General features: G+C 31.5%; 1 protein-coding gene across 2 annotated transcripts in view; it reads left to right on the top strand.

Moving 5' to 3' along the window:
• Nucleotides 1-15,105, top strand: part of LOC129239535 (serine/threonine-protein kinase minibrain) — a 112,493-nt gene extending 97,388 nt beyond the window's left edge. For both annotated transcript variants that reach the window (XM_054875089.1, XM_054875088.1), the window contains one exon: nt 12,478-15,105. In XM_054875089.1, the coding sequence (XP_054731064.1) occupies nt 12,478-13,745 (1,268 nt within the window). In that variant the 3' untranslated portion in view covers nt 13,746-15,105. The remainder of the gene's footprint in view (nt 1-12,477) is intronic.
• The last annotated feature ends 6,963 nt before the right edge of the window (nt 15,106-22,068 follow it).

Here is a 22,068-nt window from a genome sequence, read left to right as displayed (position 1 = left end):
GGGTACAACATTGTCGTAAACGAAATTTAATTAAAATTTATATGATTAGAAATAGTTGAAGCAAAAGAAAGAAATAACTGAACAGAAAAAAGGCACACCTAAAATATTACTTGAAAATATTACGAAAACAGACAAAAGTTACTATTTGGTAGAAACGAAACTAAAAAAGACAGTCAGAGAAATTCATACAAAAAATATAGAATTAGACGCTAAGAAACAAAATCGAGTACTTTGGTGAAAAAAATGCAGAAAATGAAGGATATCAATTTTTGGCAAAAAACGAAAAGGGGAAATGCCTACCATGCAATAGCAGTATAAAAACTAAAATACTACCTATACATTAAGGCAGCAAAATTTAAATCGACTTTTTTGGCATACTTGAGAAAAAGTTGAAAAACAAAGCTTAAAAATAAATTTCTGCAAAACTAAATTTATGCAGTTGGGACGTTCTGAGTGAAAAAAAGCTTTTCACTTCAAACTAAATTCAACTCCCACTACTCAGTTGCTTTTGACTACGAAATAGAATTAAAACAAAAAACTTTGGCGCATACGAAAATTTGTAGGAATCCTAAGAAAATATGAGTATTAATAGTTAAAAAGCTAATGGGAATAAAAATGCTGTATGGTTTTCGAAAAAGCAAAAAAAAAAACAAAACAAACGCAAACAAAACATGAAGTCATAAATACTGCAAGAAAACATTTTTGGCGCAATAAATTTTACTACAGCAAAACTTAAAGAAAATTTAATTATCAATCAAACTATGTATATAAAAAAATTAATTTTGCAATATTGAAATTAAACAAACAAACCAAAAATAACAACAACCACTTTAGGCATTCTATGGCAATGTTTAACCAATTAATCGCAGAGTTAACGACAGCGTAGTTGCAGGCGTGCGGAACAGACAGCCTTAACGAGATTGTAGAACTGAAAAATAGCCGAAGTGGATGTTAGAAAAATAACGCCCTAAAAGTATGCAATTTTTGCGCACTTCTTGCATTAGCTTAGCTCAGCGCCTGGCCATGTATTGGGTACTTCAAGTCTTAATTACGCTGAAAAGTGACTCACTTGCAATTGCATTCCCCATGCAATTACGAACAATGCTGCTGGAGTGACAGTCCTTGGTCGGATCGGTTAAATCCGGGTTGTTCCTGTAACGTAGAAGCGACTGCCGTGAGGGAAACGTGTGCAAACTGAGTCACTTCCTGCTGTTGTTGTGCCAGCGTTCAACTGTGCGCGACACTCGCAGACCAAATATAAATCGCTGTCGTTTCGGCAATTTGGATTCGACTGTAGCTCGTGGTAAGCTGTTTAAGGTGCAAGTGTATAGTATACTTAAGAACGTTAAAAGTCTAAAGACCATTTTTTCTGTGCTGGGTTGACTTTGTGGAGCTTTTAAACTAAGCGTTTGCTCTTAGTTTAACTGGAAAGCTTGGTTAAACTCCATTGAAAAGCTGGTCCTCAGCCGTTAATGCGCTATCGTTCAGTTCTGCATTGCATAATTTTAGGCTGAAAGTAAAAAGAAAAAGCATTCAATTATGCAGCTGCCTGTGTCAAGTCATCTGTTTATTTCGATGCCTTCAACTGCGAGCTATAAAAATAATAAAAAAATAATAACAAATTTATTAAATTTCCTTGTAAAAACGTCCGTGATTTTTCTTCCTTCGTAATTATTGGTTTCTTTATTTTATTTTATTTTTTTTCTTTAAACCACAACACTTTGTAATAAAATCAAAACTACATAAATCTCCACTTAAAACTAGAAAATAAAACTTCAGTTGAGCCATAAATAACATGAAATCAAGCAAACAAGTGAACCAACCAACCAACCAAACCAAACCAGTACTTCCAAACATACTCCTCCAATACCGGTTACAGAGTAGTACCTTCAAACATTTAAATGAAAAAAGAAAACCAAAAACCAAAAGCTAAGCTAAAATTACTTAAATAAAATTTAAAGTAAAATCAACGCAAAATACCTTAAAATCCGTCATTTCCGTTATCCGCACTTAAAAAGAAAATAAAAAATAAATGAGAATAAAATAAAGATAAAAACAAAATAAAAATGAAGAAAAACAAATTAAATTTAAAGCACACATACATACAAAACTACGAAATAGCCAAAATGTTTGTGAGCTGTGATGAAAGGGCAATGAATGATGAAATTTAGCGAACTTTTTTTATTTTATTATTTTATAGGAATCAAAAAGAAGTTTATAAAGTGTTGATGGTGCATATAGGGTATTTTTAAAGCAGAATTTTTTTCATAAGTAAAGAAATTTTAAATTAAATTTTAAATTTTTTTTAAATAGTTCGATTTTTTCTTAAATAACTGTAAAATTAATAAATAATTGAAAAATTAACTTGAAACTTTTTTTAAATATTTTAATATTTTTAAATAATTTTGTTTTTGAAATATTTTTTTTTAATAATTGTTTTTTTTTTTAAATATTTTTTTTAATAATTGTTTTTATAAATATTTTTTTTTAATAATTTTTTTTTAAACAACTTTTTTTTAATTTTTTTTTTAATAATTTTGTTTTTTAAATATTTTTTTTAATAACTTTTTTTAATGATTAGCTTCTTTCAGTTTTTAATGATGTATGTACTCTGTATTAAATTTTTGTTTTAATTCAGAAATACTAAGGCATACTAAGTGACCGTAACCTTTTTAAAATTCAATTCCTAAATATAATAAAAATTAATAAATAATTCTTAAATATCTTCTAAATATAATAAAATTAATAAATAATTGAAGAATTAATAAATAAATTAAAAATTAATAAATAATTGACGAATTTATAAATAAATGAAAAATTAATAAATAAATGAACATTTTCTTTAAGTAATTTAAATTTTTTTTAATTTTTGAAAAACATTTACAAAAGAGCTTTCTCTTTTGCTAGGTATCGAAAATAATTGAGGAAAAAGTAATAAAATAGAACAGAATTTAAGAAAAAAAACCTTTTTAAACAGCTGTTTGCTTTGAAGCCTGCATACAGATATTGTTTCCGCCTTTTATTTTAATTGTGAAATTTTGTATAACATAGGTGTACATGTTTTTAATTTAATTAGTTGTGAATTTCTAAAATATGGAGTATACATTTTTTGAAACTAAACAAAAAAAGTTTAAAATAGGCTTTTCTTTTCATTTTTTAAGCAGCATGTTGTTTTTATTAAAGTCTTTGCAAAGTGAAATTTAAAATTACATATACATATGTATGTAGGTCAATTTATTTTGTGAAGAACTTAGCAAATATGAAATGTAAAAAAGAAACATTTTAAAAACATTTGTCAAATTGATTGATTTATTGATTTTTTTAATGATTAATTTTAGGTTTTCATAATTAATTTTGTTTTTCATAATACTTTTTTTATAATTTTTTTTTTTAATATAATTTTTTTTTTTTTTTTAAATTAATTTTGGTTTTTTAATAAACAATTCTTTTAATAATTAATTTTTTTTTAATAATTTTTTTAAATATTTTTTTTATTAATTAATTTTTTTTTCATTTATTTTAATATTGTTTTTTTTTTAATAATTATTTTTTTTTAATAATTTTTAATAATTAAATAAATTTTTCTAACGGTTTTGATTTTTTTTTTCGTTTTTCTTTCGATTGAAAATTATTAAATAAAAACTACGCCTGCAACAATAATTTTTTTTATTTTTTTAATATATTAATTTTTTTAAATATTTTTTTTATTAATTAATTTTTTTTCATATTTTTTAATATTGTTTTTTTTAATACTTATTTTTTTTTAATAATTTTTAATAATTAAATAAATTTTTCTAACGGTTTTGATTTTTTTTTTCGTTTTTCTTTCGATTGAAAATTATTAAATAAAAACTACGCCTGCAACAACACCATTTAACGCTCATCATCACAGCTCTGTAGATAAATTAATATAATTTAGGTTTAATCATTTATAGATTTTAGTTTTTTAAATCAAATAATGTAACTGTTATTTATACATTTTTACCAACTCTATGTTCAAAAAAATCGTACGTGGATTCTACGTATACATTTCGTGTTACGTTTACGCGTTTACAAAACTTACAGCAAGTTTTTGTCTAGCGAATCGTAGTCGATTTTTACGAGAAAAGAGTTTCATTTGCACTGCATTTGAAAAATTCTGCCTAAAAGTATGCCAGGTTATGTGCAACTTGCCAATGTATTCTCTCTTATAAATTGCGTCTTCGATCCATTCGAGGCCAACTTTTTTTAGTGCGAGTCTTTGCCAGTTTTCTCGTACAAACTTAGAGCCAATTTACACGAAGACTTTTGGTTCTGGCTTCTAATTTATCTGGTAAGTAGAGATAATTTCGTCATACTTAAAAGCTGATGCTAAGGCAGAAGCCAATTTCCGAAAGAGAGGAATCCAATGGTTTCTTGCATTAGTACCACGTCGAATAAACTAAGTTCGAGATTTAAAAACTATGCGGATGGCCTGAATTTGCTAACACAGATGGTGACGTGGGTTCATCTGTATATAAATGTGCCTAAGAACTTCTCCCTTGTAAATTCTAACATCCTCCTCTATTACAGAAAAAGCAATTTCTTTTTAGAAATTCATTGTATTCGAAATAAAAATATGGAGTTTGAATTCAATCTTAAAACCTTTTCAAAGACAGGCACACCAATGTATTCCTTATATTGAGAGTCTTATACCAGAAAATGAGAATTTTTGAAAATGTATAAAATTTCCGTGTGAAAAGAAGCTCCCTTCAAAACATGGCAAGTTCATTCGAAAAGGTATTTTTGCATAAGACTGGACTTTGACCGAGGATCGGTGACTATCTTCACTGACGGCACTAAATAATGGGGTTGGAAGTGGCATCCAATCAGAAGTGCTGTAGCTAAACCTAAATCTATGGCTACCTGTCTACCGCAGCGTTTTTCAAGTAGTTAAAAGCTTTGTTGTTGTTGTTGTAGCAGCACAAACATGCCCCACACATGTACAAGAAATGTTGCCGGATCGCTTCGCTAGAACAGAACAGACAGTCGTGGGAACAAGTTAGAGTAAAAGAGGCTGCTTTGTGCCTCAGGGACTCCTCTGTTGCAACACAACCGATTACTATTTACGCTAACAGTGAAGCTGACATCGAATCTCTATAGTGTCAGAGGGTACTTCATTCAAAGTAGCAATCGAATTTAGAGCTGTTCGAAATGAGTAGGCAAAGAGACGTGCACGAACGTTGTCTGGGTACCTGATTACAAGGCAAATCGCCACAAATTGCATTGTAGATGGCTAGAAAGGAAACTGATCTTAAATCGGTTAATTTTGTGGGCACACCTTTATACTCAAGCAAGCTATGAACCAGTTCGGTCTACATCGCGCAAGCTAATATCAGAGAGATAACCTTTGAGATGACTACACAGGTCGGGTCTAGAAGGAGTGAGCACAAAAATAGCTCTCTCATCAATCTAGGCGGTCCTTCCATTAGTACCATGGTTGGTATCATCACTGGTCAATATCCAATGAGAACACATGGGAAACGTTTGTGGTTTCTCTCTAATGACTTCTGCCCATTGCTGAGATATCTACGTGCACCTCGAAATATTTTCTAGCTCGAGCACATGCCAAAGCTTACAAGTTTCCAACTGATGCCAATCTGAAGGGACGCTTACAAGCTCTTCGACGGTAGACGGAAGGATTGGTGGAGGTGCATGTTTTCATGAATTGAGCAATTTTTCTAGTACAGAGAATGTTTATCTAATGGCTGCTGTCACAGCTGCAGGAATGAGGACGAGGTGGAGTAAATTGAACGCTTCTTCTTCTGCCACTGTCCAGCTCTTGCCAATCGCTGTCTAGCCTATTACTGATTTGGGGTTCTGGCTGACTTGGGACTCGCAGTGATCCATAGCATTTCATCGTTTTCCACTTCACCAGTTTCACCACATTGTGAATTAGAGGGGAGCTTCAGCGCAAATAAGTAGCTTCACATTGGACCTCCAGCCCTAAATTGGTCACTCTGCACTCTTATGAAGAGTGGCAACCAGTGCAACTTAACCTAACCTACTTTTGGGATTTTTCATTCCCATAGTGCAGAAAAGAAAATTTTTCTTACAAAAGTTTTATTTTTCTTGGTTTCATAAACTATAATTTTATAAGAATTTGAAATAGTTAAAACAGAATTTTTTTTTATTAAATTAAAAAAACAAACATTAAAAAATTTAATGGTAAAAAATTTTGTATTAAACAAATTTTATTAAAAATTAAAATTTTATTAAAAAATTTAATTTAAAAAAAATATTTGTAATTATTAAAGAAATTTAATAAAAAAAAATGTATAAAAAAAATTATAAAAAATTAAAATTATAAAAAAAAACAATATAAAAAAATTAAAATTATAAAAAACAATTAGTTTTTATTAAATTAAATTTTTTTCAGAATTTGAAATAATTACAATTTTTTTAGTAAATAAAAAAAATGTATTAAAAAATTTAATGGAAAATTTAAAAAATACATATAAGAAAAATTGTTTTCTTGTTATTTCAAATTCTTAAAAAATGTAAAAAAAAAGTTTTAATTTAATACATTTTTTTTCAATTTTTTAATACATTTTTTCCATTAATAAAATTTTTTTTATACACGTTTTTTTATTTTATTAAATTTGTTTAATAATTCCAAATATTTTTTAATAAACTGTTTTTAATTAAATTTTTAATAATTTTTTTAAACTAAATTTTTTATAAAAATTTTGTATTATTTTCCCATAAACTTCCAATTGCATTTCTAGCAAACAGACAAATATTTTCAACAGTACTGTAAAATAATTCTACGCGAAAAACCTGTAAAAAGTGCATAAGTTAAATTTTGAAGTGAAAAAAATAAAATAAAACTGTAATAAAAAAATTAAGATACAAACAAACGCAAATAGACATGTGTGAATGAATGAGGCAGAAATTTAATGAATTAGGCATAACGAAATGAATTGCATTTATAGGTGAATTTACCACCATAGAATTTACAATTTACTCACTAAACACAATTCTAGGCTCTATGTTACATGCAGATACATATATGGACATATGTATGTAAAATAGTTATGAAGAAGCATTACAAAAACAATAACAAATTACAAGATAATTACTACCATATAAAAAACGTGCAGCATTTCCATAACCCAAGCATAAAAAAAAAATTTAAAAAAAAATTTACTAAAGGAATTTCATTGCAAGCAGCAAACATAACTACTAACATACAAACATAATAAGTTAATTAAATAATGGTAAATGAAATGCGTAACAAATGCAAAAGTAAAATATTTATGAAAAAAGCAAATAGCAGACAGTGGAGTAAAATAAACCAAAACGCGCATAAATAACGAATGTAAAATAATAAATAAAAACAGCTAAAAATTTTAAAATTAAAAAAAGACACTGCAAGACCAAAATGTTACATCAGCGCTACACTGTAAAAATCCAGCGGGGAAGTTAGAATGCGTTGAACTACAAAACTTTATACAACTAAAAAAAAAATTAAATATTTAAGTTTAACAGTAAAACAAAGAAAAATACTATACTTAACTATTTATAAAGTTAAAGTAAATATTATTATTAATTAGTAATTAATATTTATTTATAAAAAATTAAAAAAAAAAAAAACATAAACAAAACACAAATCATAGCATGTAATTTTAGTAAGCGTAAATGCGTGTCAGAAAATTGCAAAAAAGTAACAAAAATCTAAAAAAATATTAAAACTAACTAGCTCTACTTACATACATACATACATACCACATAACTAAAGTAAAAAAGCATGAAGCAGCATATGTAAAAAGTTAAAACTGCAGTTTACAGTAACATAATTTTAGGCGTAGGAGCATAATAAAAATACCTACATATGTACTTACTTAGGAAAAAGATATGAAGGCATCTAGCATATACGCGTTTACTTAACGGCAAAAGTGGAAAGCATTAAGGCAAAGAAAGTAAACAAAAAATTTATATATACATACAACAACAACAATTATATGTATACATATATATATAAATATATAGTATAAAATAAAATTTATAAGCAAAAGCTGGCAGAAAATCTGGACCCAGTCGGAATTTAAATTTAAAATTTATGCACACAAAAACAGGCAGGCAGGCAGGTGTGGTTGAGGCGAAACTGTTTAGTAAAGGCTTGAAAGGAAAAATTAAGCAGTGTGAAAAACCTTCTCAGCACAAAATATTAAAATAAAAAATGCGCGCAATTCAGAAAATAACTTAATTTTTTTCATTTTTTATTAAGAAATAGCTATTACCAATTCGCAAAATATTGCAAAAAAAACAATTCGTTGCAATGTTTCCCACATTTTTATCAATTTTTTCTGCCAAACAGTTTAATAAACTTCGAAGTATGCATTTTAAAAATAAACCGTTCGATATTCTTAGGAAACTTCTTACATTTTTTTATTTTAATTTTGTTTTTTTTTATTTTTATTTTATTTTAATTTTTATTTCATTGAAAAAAATTTTATTTTTATTTTATGATATTTAAAAAAGAAATTTTTTATTTTTGTTTCATTTTTTAATTTAAAAATTTATTTAAAAATTTTATATAAAATAAAAATTAAAAAATAAATTTATATAAAATAAAATTAAAAATTTGTTTTTTAAAAGCAATACAAATTTTTTTTTAATTAATTTAAAAAAATTTGAATTAAAAAAAAATAATTTCAAATAAATTAATTAAAAAAATTGATAAATTAAAAATTAAAAAAAATTCTTTTTGTAATCTTTTTTTTTTAATTTTTTATTTTGTTATTTGTATAATAAAATTTTTATATAAAATAAAAAAAAAAATGAAAATTATCAATTGTTTTTAATTAATTTATAATTTTTTTTTTAATTTTTATACTCGTATTATTATATATAAATTTTTTTAAATAAAAAAAAATTAATTTTTATTTTATTTAATTTATATTTAAAAAAAAGGACTTAATCTTTTCTGTTTTTATCTTTTTTGACCAAACGCTTTTACAAGTTCGCCAAATTTTAAAAATCAATGATCCATGCCCGGTTTCAGCAATCAATGGTAAAATTTAGAAGGCTGTTAAAATTTTAAGTTGAAATTCAAGACGAAACTTTGCTATTCTAAATTTTAAGAGGCTGATAAATGAAAAATTGATTGGTGAAGTTGATTATTAAAGTTCTTAGAAAGCGTCTTTATTTAAATTTTTCAAAAAATATTTTTAAAAATTCGTCGACATTTTAAAGAAATTTTTTTTCCACTACAAACTCACAAAATATTAAAATCTTAAGGAACTTAGTTTTTAAATTCGTTTTGACACAACAGATCAAAAAATTCACAAAAATTAAAAAAAAAAAAACAAAAGGAAGTCCAAACATCTTAAGAAATTTAAAATTTTGTTCAGCAGAACTGATCGACAAACTCAGTGAATGTAATAAAAGTATGCAAAAATTTTAAGAAACTTAATTTTGGAATTGTTTTTACGACAAAACAGATCAAGAAATACACAAAATATAAGAAAAAAAAATTGCAAACATTTTAGGAAATTAAAGTTTTAATTTTTTTTTTTTTGGTTTTGACAAAACTAGTCGACAATCTCACAAAATATTAAAAATAAAAATCTGCAAAAATCTTACGAAACTTAGTTTTTAAATTCTTTTTGACACAACAAATCAAGAAATTCACAAAATTAAAAAAAAAATTTAGAAACTTTGCTTTTAAGCTTTTTTCGACAAAACAGATCGACAAACTCACAAAATATTAAAACAAAACAAGCAAAAATCTTGAGAAACTTAAAACAAATAGACAGATTAAAAAATTCTCCAAATATTAAATAAAAAATCAAGCGCTTTTTCACTTTTTTTACCCATTTTATATTACAAAAAATCACCCGTAGTTCTTAGGAACATATCTTTAATTTTTTTTTTTATTTGGACAAAACCCAGATTGACAATTTCACAAGAATTGTGATGAAACATTTTTGAGACCAATTTTGTGTATTTAATTAAAACAAAAAAAACGTAATTCTTAACAAGCTTCAAAAAACATGTCTGCCAAACAGGCTAATAAATTCACAAAATATTTAAACACACAAAAATTCCTAAGAATATATTTTTACCTTTTTTCGGCAAAGGACATTGTCAAATTAATTTTTTTTATATAAATTTTGTGCGTATTATTTTTATATCTGTACACCTGCGGCTCATAAATCGCGTTGATTGATTTTTATTTTGCATGCATGTTGAGAACTTTCTTCCATATAAAGCACGTTAGGAAGCCTTTTATATGGGAAAAAACGCTTAACACCTTGCGAGAAAAAAATTGTCAAAAATCAATGAGCCACCTGAAGATTTCACTTTATTTCACTAATATTGAATGGGCTATAAAACTGCATACCTAGAATTTTTTTTTTAACTCTTTATTAAAAATAGGCAATTTTGATGTACTTTTTTGTTTGAAAATTGTTGCAGAATTTGTTAATTTTATACAAAGTTTGGAGCTTTGAGTTGAGTAGGGATTTTGTTGTAGAATGCAATATAGGAGTACTTTTTTAAAAAGAAATACAAAAAATTAAAAATTAATAAAAAAAAAATAAAAATAATTAAGACTTGGCAATTCGTCACGCTGCTAATATTTTCAATACAGGTGTAGATATGTACAACCCGCAACAAAACAAAAACGCGTTTGCATTTTGACCAATTTTGACAATTTTTTTTTTGGTTTGGTGGAATGAATTATGATATTTTTCTCTAAACGTGTGGCTCATTGCCTAACAGAATCCAATTTTCAAATTTTATTCAAAATTTAGGAAATTTTCACAAGCTTTTCATCCCGATTCCACGGGTTTTAATAAGTTTTTTTTTTTTTTTAATTTTGTAATATATAAAATTTTCTATAATTAAAATTTCTGATTATTGTTCTAAATTTCAAGTTTTCTATAATTTTAAATATTTATAAAAATCTACTAACTCGCTTGCACTAAAATTTCAAACTCATCAAAAGGCTTAAAGAAAACGAAATTTTTAGTTGAAACTCAAAAAAAAAAAACAACAAAAGAAGTTGAATGAAAAGCTGTAAGGAAAAGGACAAACACAAACAAACAAGGTTTATACATATATATACAATATATTAGGTACATAGAATATTTACAAACAAGTAAAAAATTATGCAGAATATGAAAGTTGAAAAATCGGAAAAGGGGAAAAATTTAATCGAAATGAAAAAAAAAAATGCATAAATGGGCACACATACATACATACATCTTAGCTACACAGTTTAAATTATTTCAAATTTGCGTAAAATACTAGGATGTCTCTTGAAAAGTATTCAAGAAACGTGCTATTTTTTTTTTCAAATTTCTATTTAAAAAAATAAATAAAAAAAAATTTTCAGCAACTGGTTTTTTCAAAACAAAACAGCAAATTTTAGTAATATTTCTACCATATAACAAAAACAAAGGTACCGCGAATGTTTAGATAATTTCTGCGACAAGTGAAAACCAACAACAAGCAAGACAACAAATACCAGCATTAGTACGCATATTTACAAAAAATACAACTACAGAAATAAAAAGCAAATGAAAATAGTAATAAAAATAAAAAATTATTATAGAAAAGGACAATTTCTAATGCCGATGATTCAAAAAAAAATAAATAATAATAATAAACGATTTGCAAATATTACAGACGTGTGCAACAAAACTGCATTAATCGAACAGTAAGCGAAAGTAATTTAAGTAAAACCTTTACACACACACACACACTTGGATATATTTATAAAAAATTATAAATATATCTTAATGAGTTTAGGTTTATAATTATATAATATTGAATACTTATTAACAACAATAACAAAGGAAAATAAAAAAAACAACAACAACCAGCAGCAAAAGCATTAAGAACTTATAAAAAATTTAATATTATTAATTAACAATAATAAAAGGCAAATAACAAAATAATTAAGTATGCATAATAAAGCAAGAAAAAAGCAACAAGAAAACTGCAAACCCAAATTGCAGCAATTAGAAGCGGAAATTGAAAAATAAGAATTATAAGTTGAAAAAGAAAAAATTATAAACAAAAAAACTGCAAAATCTTTAATAAAAATATTATGATATAATCAACCAAACAAAATCGTTGCTTTATTGAGTACTTTTAATATTTATTAAAAAAAAAATAGTCCAATTAAAAAAAAAATTCAAAGTTAAAAAATCTATGTTGTTTTCTCACCCACAAGCGGCCACTAAAGGAATTTACAGTGCGTACGAAATTTTTCGTTTTAATTGTTTATTATAAGCATATTTTAAATACATATATTAGCGTATTTTAGTTAAATTAGTTGCATTTTTTTTGTTTATGAAAAATTAAAAAAAAAAAAAAATATTAATGTAAAAAGTAATAGTTTAAAATTCATCTCATTTTCATTTAATTTCCATCAAATTCTTTGCTTCATTCCAAAGAAGAGCACTGCTTATTAAATATCCCCTTTTTTCTTTGGCTCTCTTTCAGGCATGCTTCTGCATCTCGGCTCTCACTCCTCCTCCTCGAACTTGGTGTCGTCAAATTCTTTGACGCACAGCAGCAACAACAGCAACAACAATAACGGCAGCCAGCAGCAGCCCAACAGCCTCGGCAGTTTGAGCAGCAGCAGCAGTATAACGGGTCTTCACCATCCGAATAGCTTGTTGCATACACGTAGCGGTATGCGTAACACCGCCGCACTGCCCTCTTCATATTCCGTACCCAAGTCCGTGTATAAGACCCAACAGCAGCAAACGCAGGCGGCTGCTCTGTTGGCAGCGCAACAAGGCCTTCAAGCGCTACTCTCGCCCTCCTCGTCGAGTCACAACAGCATTGGTAGTGGCAGTGGCGTTGGTGGTAGTAGTGTTAGTAGCAACAATAACAATAACAACAGCTATCCGCATGCCATGGACTGTGATCCACCGCAAATGCCGCCACCGTCACGTTTTATCGGCACAAGTGGCATTTCTCTGTCCAATTCTGCCTCAGCGTCTTCGTCCTCGAATAGCAGTAACAGCGCCGGTAGCGGCGGTGGCGGTAGTGGTGGTGGTGGTCGCATGCGTTCCGCTCATCATACATTTATCGCACCGCCTCAAAAACCACCGCACATCCAACAAACACAGCAACAACAGCAACACCTCGCTACCGCACAACAGCAGCCACCTCCGCAACATAACAGCTATGCACCGAACTCACTGCCCGTGGAATTGGGGCATCATCCGTTGTCGGCAGCTGCCTCCCATCTCATGATGACCGATTCGAGCGTCATAACTGCCAGCACGGGTGGCAGCACATCCGGCCCACCCTCCTACACATCGTTGCTGTATCAACAACAGCAACAGCAGCAGCAGCAGCAACAACATCAACAGTCGCAAGCGCCAGCTCACATGTACACCTCGATGCCCGTGCAGCATATGATGTCCGTCGCCGACATGTCGCTACAGCATCACCACCTGCAACAGCAACAACAACAGCAGCAGCACGCACAGCATCAGCGGCGTGGCGGTAGCGTTGGCGGCGGCTTCGGTGGCAGCAACAGTAGCTTGATTGGTGCCGGCAGCCTAATAGGCGGCACTGGCGTTATGAGCTCCAGCATGTCGGGCAGCGTTGGTGCTGGCGGCGGCATTAGCAGTGTAGGTGGCAGCGCCGCCGGCAATGTTGGTGTTGCGGGTGGTGGCTCGGGTGCTGGCGGTGCTGACGCCTCGTCGCCTATGGTTGGCGTTTGTGTTCAGCAGAGTCCTGTAGTTATTCATTAGTTAGTTCATAATACATGCATACACACATCGGTATATACATATGTATATGTATGTGTGTATGTATGTATGTACGTAGGCATATGTATACGAGTATATGAATACGATATGTTTGTAATTAATTTTAAAGAGCGTTAAACAAAGGCGAAAGAAAGCAGCATGCGCACACACCCAAACACGTTTACACACACATGGCATTTACTTGGAATTCAAATGCGCACTGTGTCGCAGCTCGATTTGTGCCAGACAAACAAACAGGAAAAAAAGCAACACCATTTGTTGCATTGAAATGGTGAATTTCGCTTGAAGTTCTCATGCGTTCCACAAAAGGGGCAAATTAAGTCCGCAAATTTGTATTAGCTGTAACCAGAGCTTATATTTATTTTTTCCGTTGCATAGCGAAACATAGGGCCCCAAGAGCTTTTTGGATGCTGCGGTAGGGCGTTGCAAATCATATTGGTAAAATTTACGTGTCTTGCAAAGAACTCACCACCGCTAAACTTCGATACTACAAACATATATTTGTAGGTATCGACTGCACGCAGCGCCTTTGGAGCTTCGGTATATGCATTGTGGAGTCACTTTCGCAAAACTTATTACAACATTTGGATTTTACATGCAATGCTAATCCAAGATTACTTGGTTTGGCCTTCAGCCGTAGTGAAAAACGAGATTGGGAGAGTAACTTCGGCTGCCACGTCACATGGAGCTCTGCAGCAGAATTCTAGAATTCTGCACGCTCGTCCGCTGTTCACACGGGCAGGAAGCAACATGAGCGAAGGCTGTGTTGATTTTGTTCGCATATCACCAACACAATCTCAGTTTTTTTCGTAAACAAACCGCTATCATGACCCTGGTTACGTCAGCCAATCAACGGATTCCTTGAAAATCGCTGAGAACCGGTTAACGGTCTTATCTTGGCCACACCTCTAAAAATCTTTTCACAATGATGTTAACCGTTTTGCAGTGCAAAGCTCAAAGGTCTTTGGTGCATTTCGTGGTGAGATCGCATGAGATTCACACTTACTGCATTAAGAAGATGTGCTTTAAAGTCTGGTGATATTTTTAACTTGGTTCCCATTATCATACATTGCATGGATGATAGATTTACAAGGGTTGATCTTTAACTATGGTGAAAAAGGAAATTGTGAGAGGAACTTTGGCTTCTACGTCACATGTAACTCAGCAGCAGAATTCTGCCCGCTCATTTCACACTTATTCACACACTCTTCCAAACAGTCGTTGTTCAGACGGCAACGAAGTGTCATTGGTTGAATTTTTCGCATATCACCAACACAATCTCAGTTTTTTTTAACTCATCCCCTGTTTCGTAAGCCTATCACCTAATTCTGTCAAATTCACTCAGAGACCTCTACGAATCTTTTCACGATGCATGCATAGATTTCAGCCTGCTCTCTATTTAACAAAAGTTTTGCAATGACTCTACAAATGGATGGCATGAGAAAATAGTGTATTTGGGCTTCTTCCAAACTTCTGCGATTATTTTTCGCAGTAAATGTTTCATGATTCATATGCTAAATGCATGTGTATGTGTAACATTGGAAAATATGCTGCAATTCACATGCAATCCACATATGTTCCACAGAGTTTTACATGTCTGCTTATGTATTATAGTTAACCTGGGAGGAGCATTACAGATAAACCCAAGAATGATAGGTATTCAATTCGCCTTGAGACAAATCTAAATTGGGGCCGTTTATAAAATAAAAATAAATAATTGGCGCCTACACTTCTGCTAGATATTTTGCCAAGCTCCTCCTCCCATTTGTGACGTGCGTCTGGATGTTGTGGAGGGACCTACAGTTTTAAGCCGACTCCGAAAGGCAAATGGGTTTTTATTAGAAGCTTTTTCATGGCAGAAATGCACTCGGCAGCTTGCCATTACCGGCCGAGGGGCGATCACTATCACTATTAGAAAAAACTTTTTCTAACATTTGCTGCATCAGCGATTTGTAGCGTTGTTTATGCTTAACTAAAATAACGCGGCGGCAACGTTTTGCGATTCAAAAATTCGCGTTAGGAAGTGATATTAGCTGCCGAACGAAGAAATTGTCACTGTTGAAGAACTACTCGTAAATGCTGATGTTTGTTTGCTTTGGTTTGACGTAGTATTGTCACCCTTTGCTAGCTATGCCACCTCAGCGTTAACGCTAGGCGACGAAATACGCAAAGCTCGGAGCTCTAAGTAGTCGCTTAGACTTCTATGCTAGACGCAAGCCTATGTGGCGCCCACATATGTTCCACATAGTATAAAGGACGGTTTTGTTTTGCATATCACCGAAGAGTGTCCGCCCAAAAGTGGTGTTTTATGTAACGTCGACTTACAATCCACTCCAAATTATAGATTTCGCCTACGCATATGCATTAAGTATTCCCTCGAAGCGGAGCGCGCGCATTAATTAACTAAGGGCGCAGTAAGTCCGCATTGACTTCCCTACATAAACATACACATACATACACTCAAATACAAGAATTCTTAGGTGCGCGTATGTAATTATGGATATGTGCTATCAACTGCCGGCAGCAAAAGTAAAATAAAAAAGCAAAAAAAAAAACTATAAATCTTGTGAAACAGTTGATTTTAATCAATCAATTCGATCCAGCTTGACTACCTTTAATTAGTTGTAATTTAAATTTATGAGAATTGAAACAGTTTGTTGCCCGTCATCTGCATTCTACATGCATACCGTTAATCAATATGTGTACGATTTTGCGTATCCTTAAGCTTAATGTGACAAGAACAACAACAACAACAAGCATATTAACTAAATATTTAAAGTTTTAATTCTATTTAGTCTATTATTTGTAAAATATTTTTTTTTGCGCTGTAAAATTGCAAATGCCTCATCGTACGTCCTATGTTTTTTTTTTGTCTATTTTGTTGTTTCATATACATATATATATACATACATTATTTTTTTGCTCAGCCAATCGACACTACTCTACATACTTTGTATTTTAGTGTAGTCATTTACATACATACCTACATACACGTATATTGTTTTTTCTCGCAACTTAATATTTAATTACATAGTTTATAAAGACAGTCTTAGAATTGCTGGAATGGCATAACAACAACAGCAACAAACAACAAAAGCTAGAAAACTAAATTATAGACAAACTACAAAAAACAAAAAAAAAATAATAATTACGTTTACGTGCGCAAAAATCTCTACATACATAAATGCTAACTATTTAATTGCAATGCCTATATTACACGTATAAATATATTATATGTTTCATTAGAAATATACAAATTCATATATGATAAGTGCAAAAAATATTCACCTCTTTGGAAGTTTCATTTAAGAAATGGAAAAAATTCAGATATTTAATAAACGTATGTTAAACTAAAATGAAAGCTCAGACAACTTTGCAATACGTAAATTTAGCTAAAGAGGATTTTGAATCGTATTTTTTATTTTTTATTTTATTTGTTTTTTGTTTTTCATGTTGTATGCGGGAATCTATTTCGCTGTTAACTATTCATTTCAGCAGCAGCCTCGTATAGCTTAGTTTTTAAGCTGTTCCAACAACAGTATTGCCTATATGTACTCTGAAGCTACCAGCTTCCGACAAAAGGTCTGCTTGAAAAGAGCGAGCGACCAGAGGGAGATATTCGAATAAAGGCGATTCGGAATAACAGCTAGGATACGAAGACTCCAAGCCACTCCAGCCTACTACCATATGGAAAATACTACCATATATGCGCATCTTTGTTCGAAAACGGTGCCATAACGGTACTTTTTGCGCTTGACTATAGGTCTGTTCATGCAGCATTTACATAAATTGTAACAACTGTATTAAGTTTTGGTGTTCATGTGCGAGTATATACCATAAATATTTTGCAAAGTAGGGGAAAGTGAGAGAGCAAATTGACATTTCATTTTGAGGGGAAGTTGCAAGTTTCCATTGGATACATTTTTACTGGTAAGAATTTGCAAGTGAGAAAAACAGCTGATTGCAAAGTAAAAATAAGCACGAATTAAAATTTGCAAATTGAGTCAAAGTTCTAAATTCAAATAAGAATGGTGTTTAAAATGGAGAATGTAAGTAAATATATTTTAGATAAAAGTTATAAAGTTTGTTTGAAGTCATACATTAAATAGTAATCGGCCAATGATATAGAGGTACATACATATGTACTTCTGAACCACAGCCTCCAGTCACCGTTGCTGCAGTTTCCGAAATATAAATCGATAGCATTAAAGGTAACTTTTGTGTTTTATGTTTGTATTTTTTGATTATTAACCAATTTGGAAATATATATGCATAGATGGAAGCAAATATGAAGAAAGCTGTGATTGCCACAACAATACTCAATGCCACAATAGGCAATGCTCTCTATCTGCCAGCGATGATGAAATGGAATAAATTACTGTGAACAATAGCGACTCAAGTGATACTTAGCTCGTTTTTTTATTAAAAACGGGATTGCATTTTTTGTTTTTACTTTTTGTGATTTTTTCTGCCTACAATTTCATCAGCTGTTCGTAAAATTTGCAACCAGTAGTAAGGTTTTGCATTCATCTACTTTTTTTGTTGTTATTTTTCTCTTCGAGCGCGGATTCTCGAAAATTAAGTTACTGGATAAATTTTACAGGCACAGACCTTATACAGGGTGGGCCATATAGCGTTTGCTTGTTGAACCACCTATTTTTTTGAGAATGGTAACACAAATGACACGCCAAATGTGTTCATAATTTACTTAAACGTTTGACATTTACGAAATGGGCCGCTATACGCTTGAACAAAATTGGGAAATATTGAAAACCTATTTCCAAAGTGGTGAGTCTTCTTCTTCTTTTCTGATTTTCAAATAGGCGGCTACGTCAATAAGCAAAATTGTCGGATTTGGGGCTCAGAAAATTCACACGTGACTGTAGAGAAGCAAATGCATCCACAACGAGCCACTGTTTGGTGCGGTTTTTGGCCTGGCGGCATCATCGGGCCATTTTTTTCGAAAATGAGCGAGGAGCCGCGGTTACAGTAAATGGCGAGCGTTGCCGTGACATGCTCAACGAGTTGTTTCCAAAAATTGAAGAGGATGACATGGACGACATTTGGTTTCAACAGGACGGTGCAACTTGTCACACTGCCAAAGTTACACTCGATTTGGCTACCGTTTTTGAAAACCGAATAATCAGCCGAAATTCCGATATCAATTGGCCGCCTCGGAGCTGTGATTTAAGCCCGTTGGACTATTTTTGTGGGGAGCCGTTAAGGGCAAATGCTATGCGAACCATCCAGAGGCGATTGATGCTTTAAAACACGAAATCGAAGTTGCCATTCATGAAATTGGAGCCCAAACAATCGAAAATGTGCTTAAAAATTGGGTTGATCGAATGGCCTACTGTAAAGCCTGTCGTGTCGATATTATTTTTTATTCATAAATGTACAATCTTCAAAATAAAAGAAAGGTTGAAAAAATATTGATTAGTTTTTTTTTTATAGCCGATTCAAAAAGCAGATTTTACATGGCCCACCCTGTATTTGCTGAGATCACCATTATTGAAATGCGTTCATTTATCTTTTTCTCTTGAGGGATCCGCATTGAGTTTTTGCCTCTTGAGTAGGAGTACTGATATTTTTGTAATAAATATCCTTAAGAACGATTTGGTCTTCGTCAAAAGTTTTTTGAGTTACTTTCTATTTTATATTGAACTGGTAAGTAGATTTGTGGGGGGCTGGACAAGTCCAAGCTCTCAGTCAGTAGACCATTTTACTACAAAGTAAGTAAGTAAAAAATAAAGATACACCAGAAATCCTACAGCACTTTAGTTTAGTTGAACCGTCCCAATAATGTCAAAAGGGAAAAATTGCAATAAAATCGAAAGGAAAAAAAAAAAAAATTAAACGTTTCAAAAACGGTGGTTTTTACTGATTCGAAGTATTTTTCTGAGTATAAAATAGTAGAAAATGTTCCCAGAAAAAAGAAAGGGGGAAAGACTATTAGCCAGTTTGAGAGGATGATCGTTAAATTGTCAAAACAGGATCCCAGGAAGAGTGCTGTTGGCAGCCATTGAGAAATTTTTGTTCACCTAAAAAAGCCAATGGCAAAAATAACCGTTGCGCTTCGATTGGCAGAAAAGCAGGGCTTCACAGTCCACTGGCACGGAAGAGGCCATTGGTAACAGCATTGCAACAACAACGCCGAATTGAGTTTGTTCTGGACTCAAAATCCAAGGCCAAAACGGCATGGGAATCCATTCCTGTTGCACGTTGTAGAGATTTAATAATTGCCAATGCAAAGACGCCGTACAGCAAAAAGGATTTTCCAGCAAAATATTAATTTATATTTTCCACTTCCGCCTGCAATTTTTATAATTTAACTTTTTGCTTCATTCTTGAGCATTTTTGTTATAGGAATTTCGAATTATATTAAGCCGGCCATACACATACAGTTTCAACTGATAGTTTAAACTGAACAGTTTAAACCGTCAGTTTAAATTGTACACTGTTGAAGCAAACACACATACAGTTCAATTCTTCAGTTTTGGCAATGGATTCGAAGAAGCAAGACGATATCGCCCATTTCGCTTTACTTTTTATCTTGTTAAAAAATAGAAAAAAATCGAAAAAGCGTAAACAATGGTGTAAAAAGTGGTTACAAAGGCGAAATCAATCTTCAGACATAAATTTATTGAGAGAATTACGTGAAGAACCATTAGATTTCCTCAATTACTTGCGCATGACCGAAACAGTGTACAAACTGTATTTATCAAGAAAATACTCATGATGGATCTGTCATTTCTATTGGTTGCGATAGTTTAGAATCAAAGATGATTCCACTAAATCGTCGTAATCGAGGAAATATTTGTAACGATGCAAAAGCAGTCAGAGAAAATTTTATGAACTACTTCATGAAAGATGGCCAAATCTGATGGCAAAAAAATCATATTTTGAAAAACAAATAAAAAGAGACCACACTCTTTGATATTTATCAAGAGAAATAAAAATAATGTTTATGGATAAATTAATAATATCGTGTTTTTCTTACCTCCTCACCTTCACTGTCCAGATTTGAAATTGATGTCTTCGGAGTCTCTTGGTCTTGCAAGAAATCAAACAAGTCGTAATACCAGAGTGCCGGCTTGTAAATGCTATCCGCTGATGATCCAGACTTCTTTGACGCTTCAACTTTCTTTTTCTCTTTGCGAAAAGCAGATCTCAAACTGTTCACTTTATTAATAACAGATTTCTTCGTAGCACCAGGTTCAATTTCGTCCAATTTTTTTGCTAATTCGGTATATGCATCATCTCTTTTCATACGGTCATGATAATCATGACTCTTTACTTGCCAAAGACAAGGTTCCGATCGATACATTTCAATAAAATCGCTAATTATTTGATTAGGTTTATTACGCGCTATCTTAACTACGCGAAAATTATACTTTTAAAAAGGAATACCACAGAATACAACACACCTCCTCTTAATTGAACTGAGAAATGTACAGCGAACCCCCACACACGTAATAATCAGTTTAAACTTTCAGTTTAAAAAATTGAAAATTTCATTTGTCTCAGTTCAACTGTAGAGTTGAATTGAACTGAAACTGAAATATCCACACACTTGGATGTTAGACTGTACAGTTGAATTGTACAGTTTAAACTGTCAGTTGAAACTGTATGTGTGTGGCCGGCTTTAGACAAAAAGACTGATACAGGTTAAAAACATTTTAAATTTATAAAATAAAACCTTAAATGCAAATCATTTAGCTGATTTTACTGAAAAAAGTCTTAAATGGGGAGAACTGGGTATCGTTCTTAAATATTTTTCAACGGCTGTACTTATGTTAAAATATCTTAGACGACTAATGGCTTCTGAAGTGTAGTTAAAAAGTGGCGCAGCTTTGGAGTAGATGCTGGTATGATTCAAATCATCATCCACCAAAAAGAGACTTAAAGTTATGTTAAGTCAAACCGCATGAGTTCCACCAAGGCGCTGACTATCGATAATTGTGAATTTGTTAGTCCTAAAAGCTCTCACAAGCGCTCCCAGGTCACAAGAAGCTGAAGAAATCTCGCAATTTGGCACACTCGATCGCTAAACTCAGTAGATGTCTGCGTATCCAAGAATAATCCATGGGAAGGTAAGGCATCACCTTGCAGCTTCTCTGCCCGGTCAGCTCAACAGCTTACTGCATTAAAACTGTAATCTAGTGTCAATCTAAGCATTATAGCAAATTATTAAGACTCCGTTGTAAGGCATTAAAGCTCAAAAAGAGAACAAAATCTATAATGAAAAAAATCGTAACCATTGTCTTATCGGTTGAATTTTGTTAAAAAATTTAGCAAAAGTACC

Source organism: Anastrepha obliqua, chromosome 2 (genome assembly GCF_027943255.1).
Source record: "Anastrepha obliqua isolate idAnaObli1 chromosome 2, idAnaObli1_1.0, whole genome shotgun sequence".
Lineage (NCBI taxonomy): Eukaryota > Metazoa > Arthropoda > Insecta > Diptera > Tephritidae > Anastrepha > Anastrepha obliqua.
Note: the sequence above shows the minus strand (reverse complement) of the source record. Positions and strands in the feature narration are given on the sequence as shown.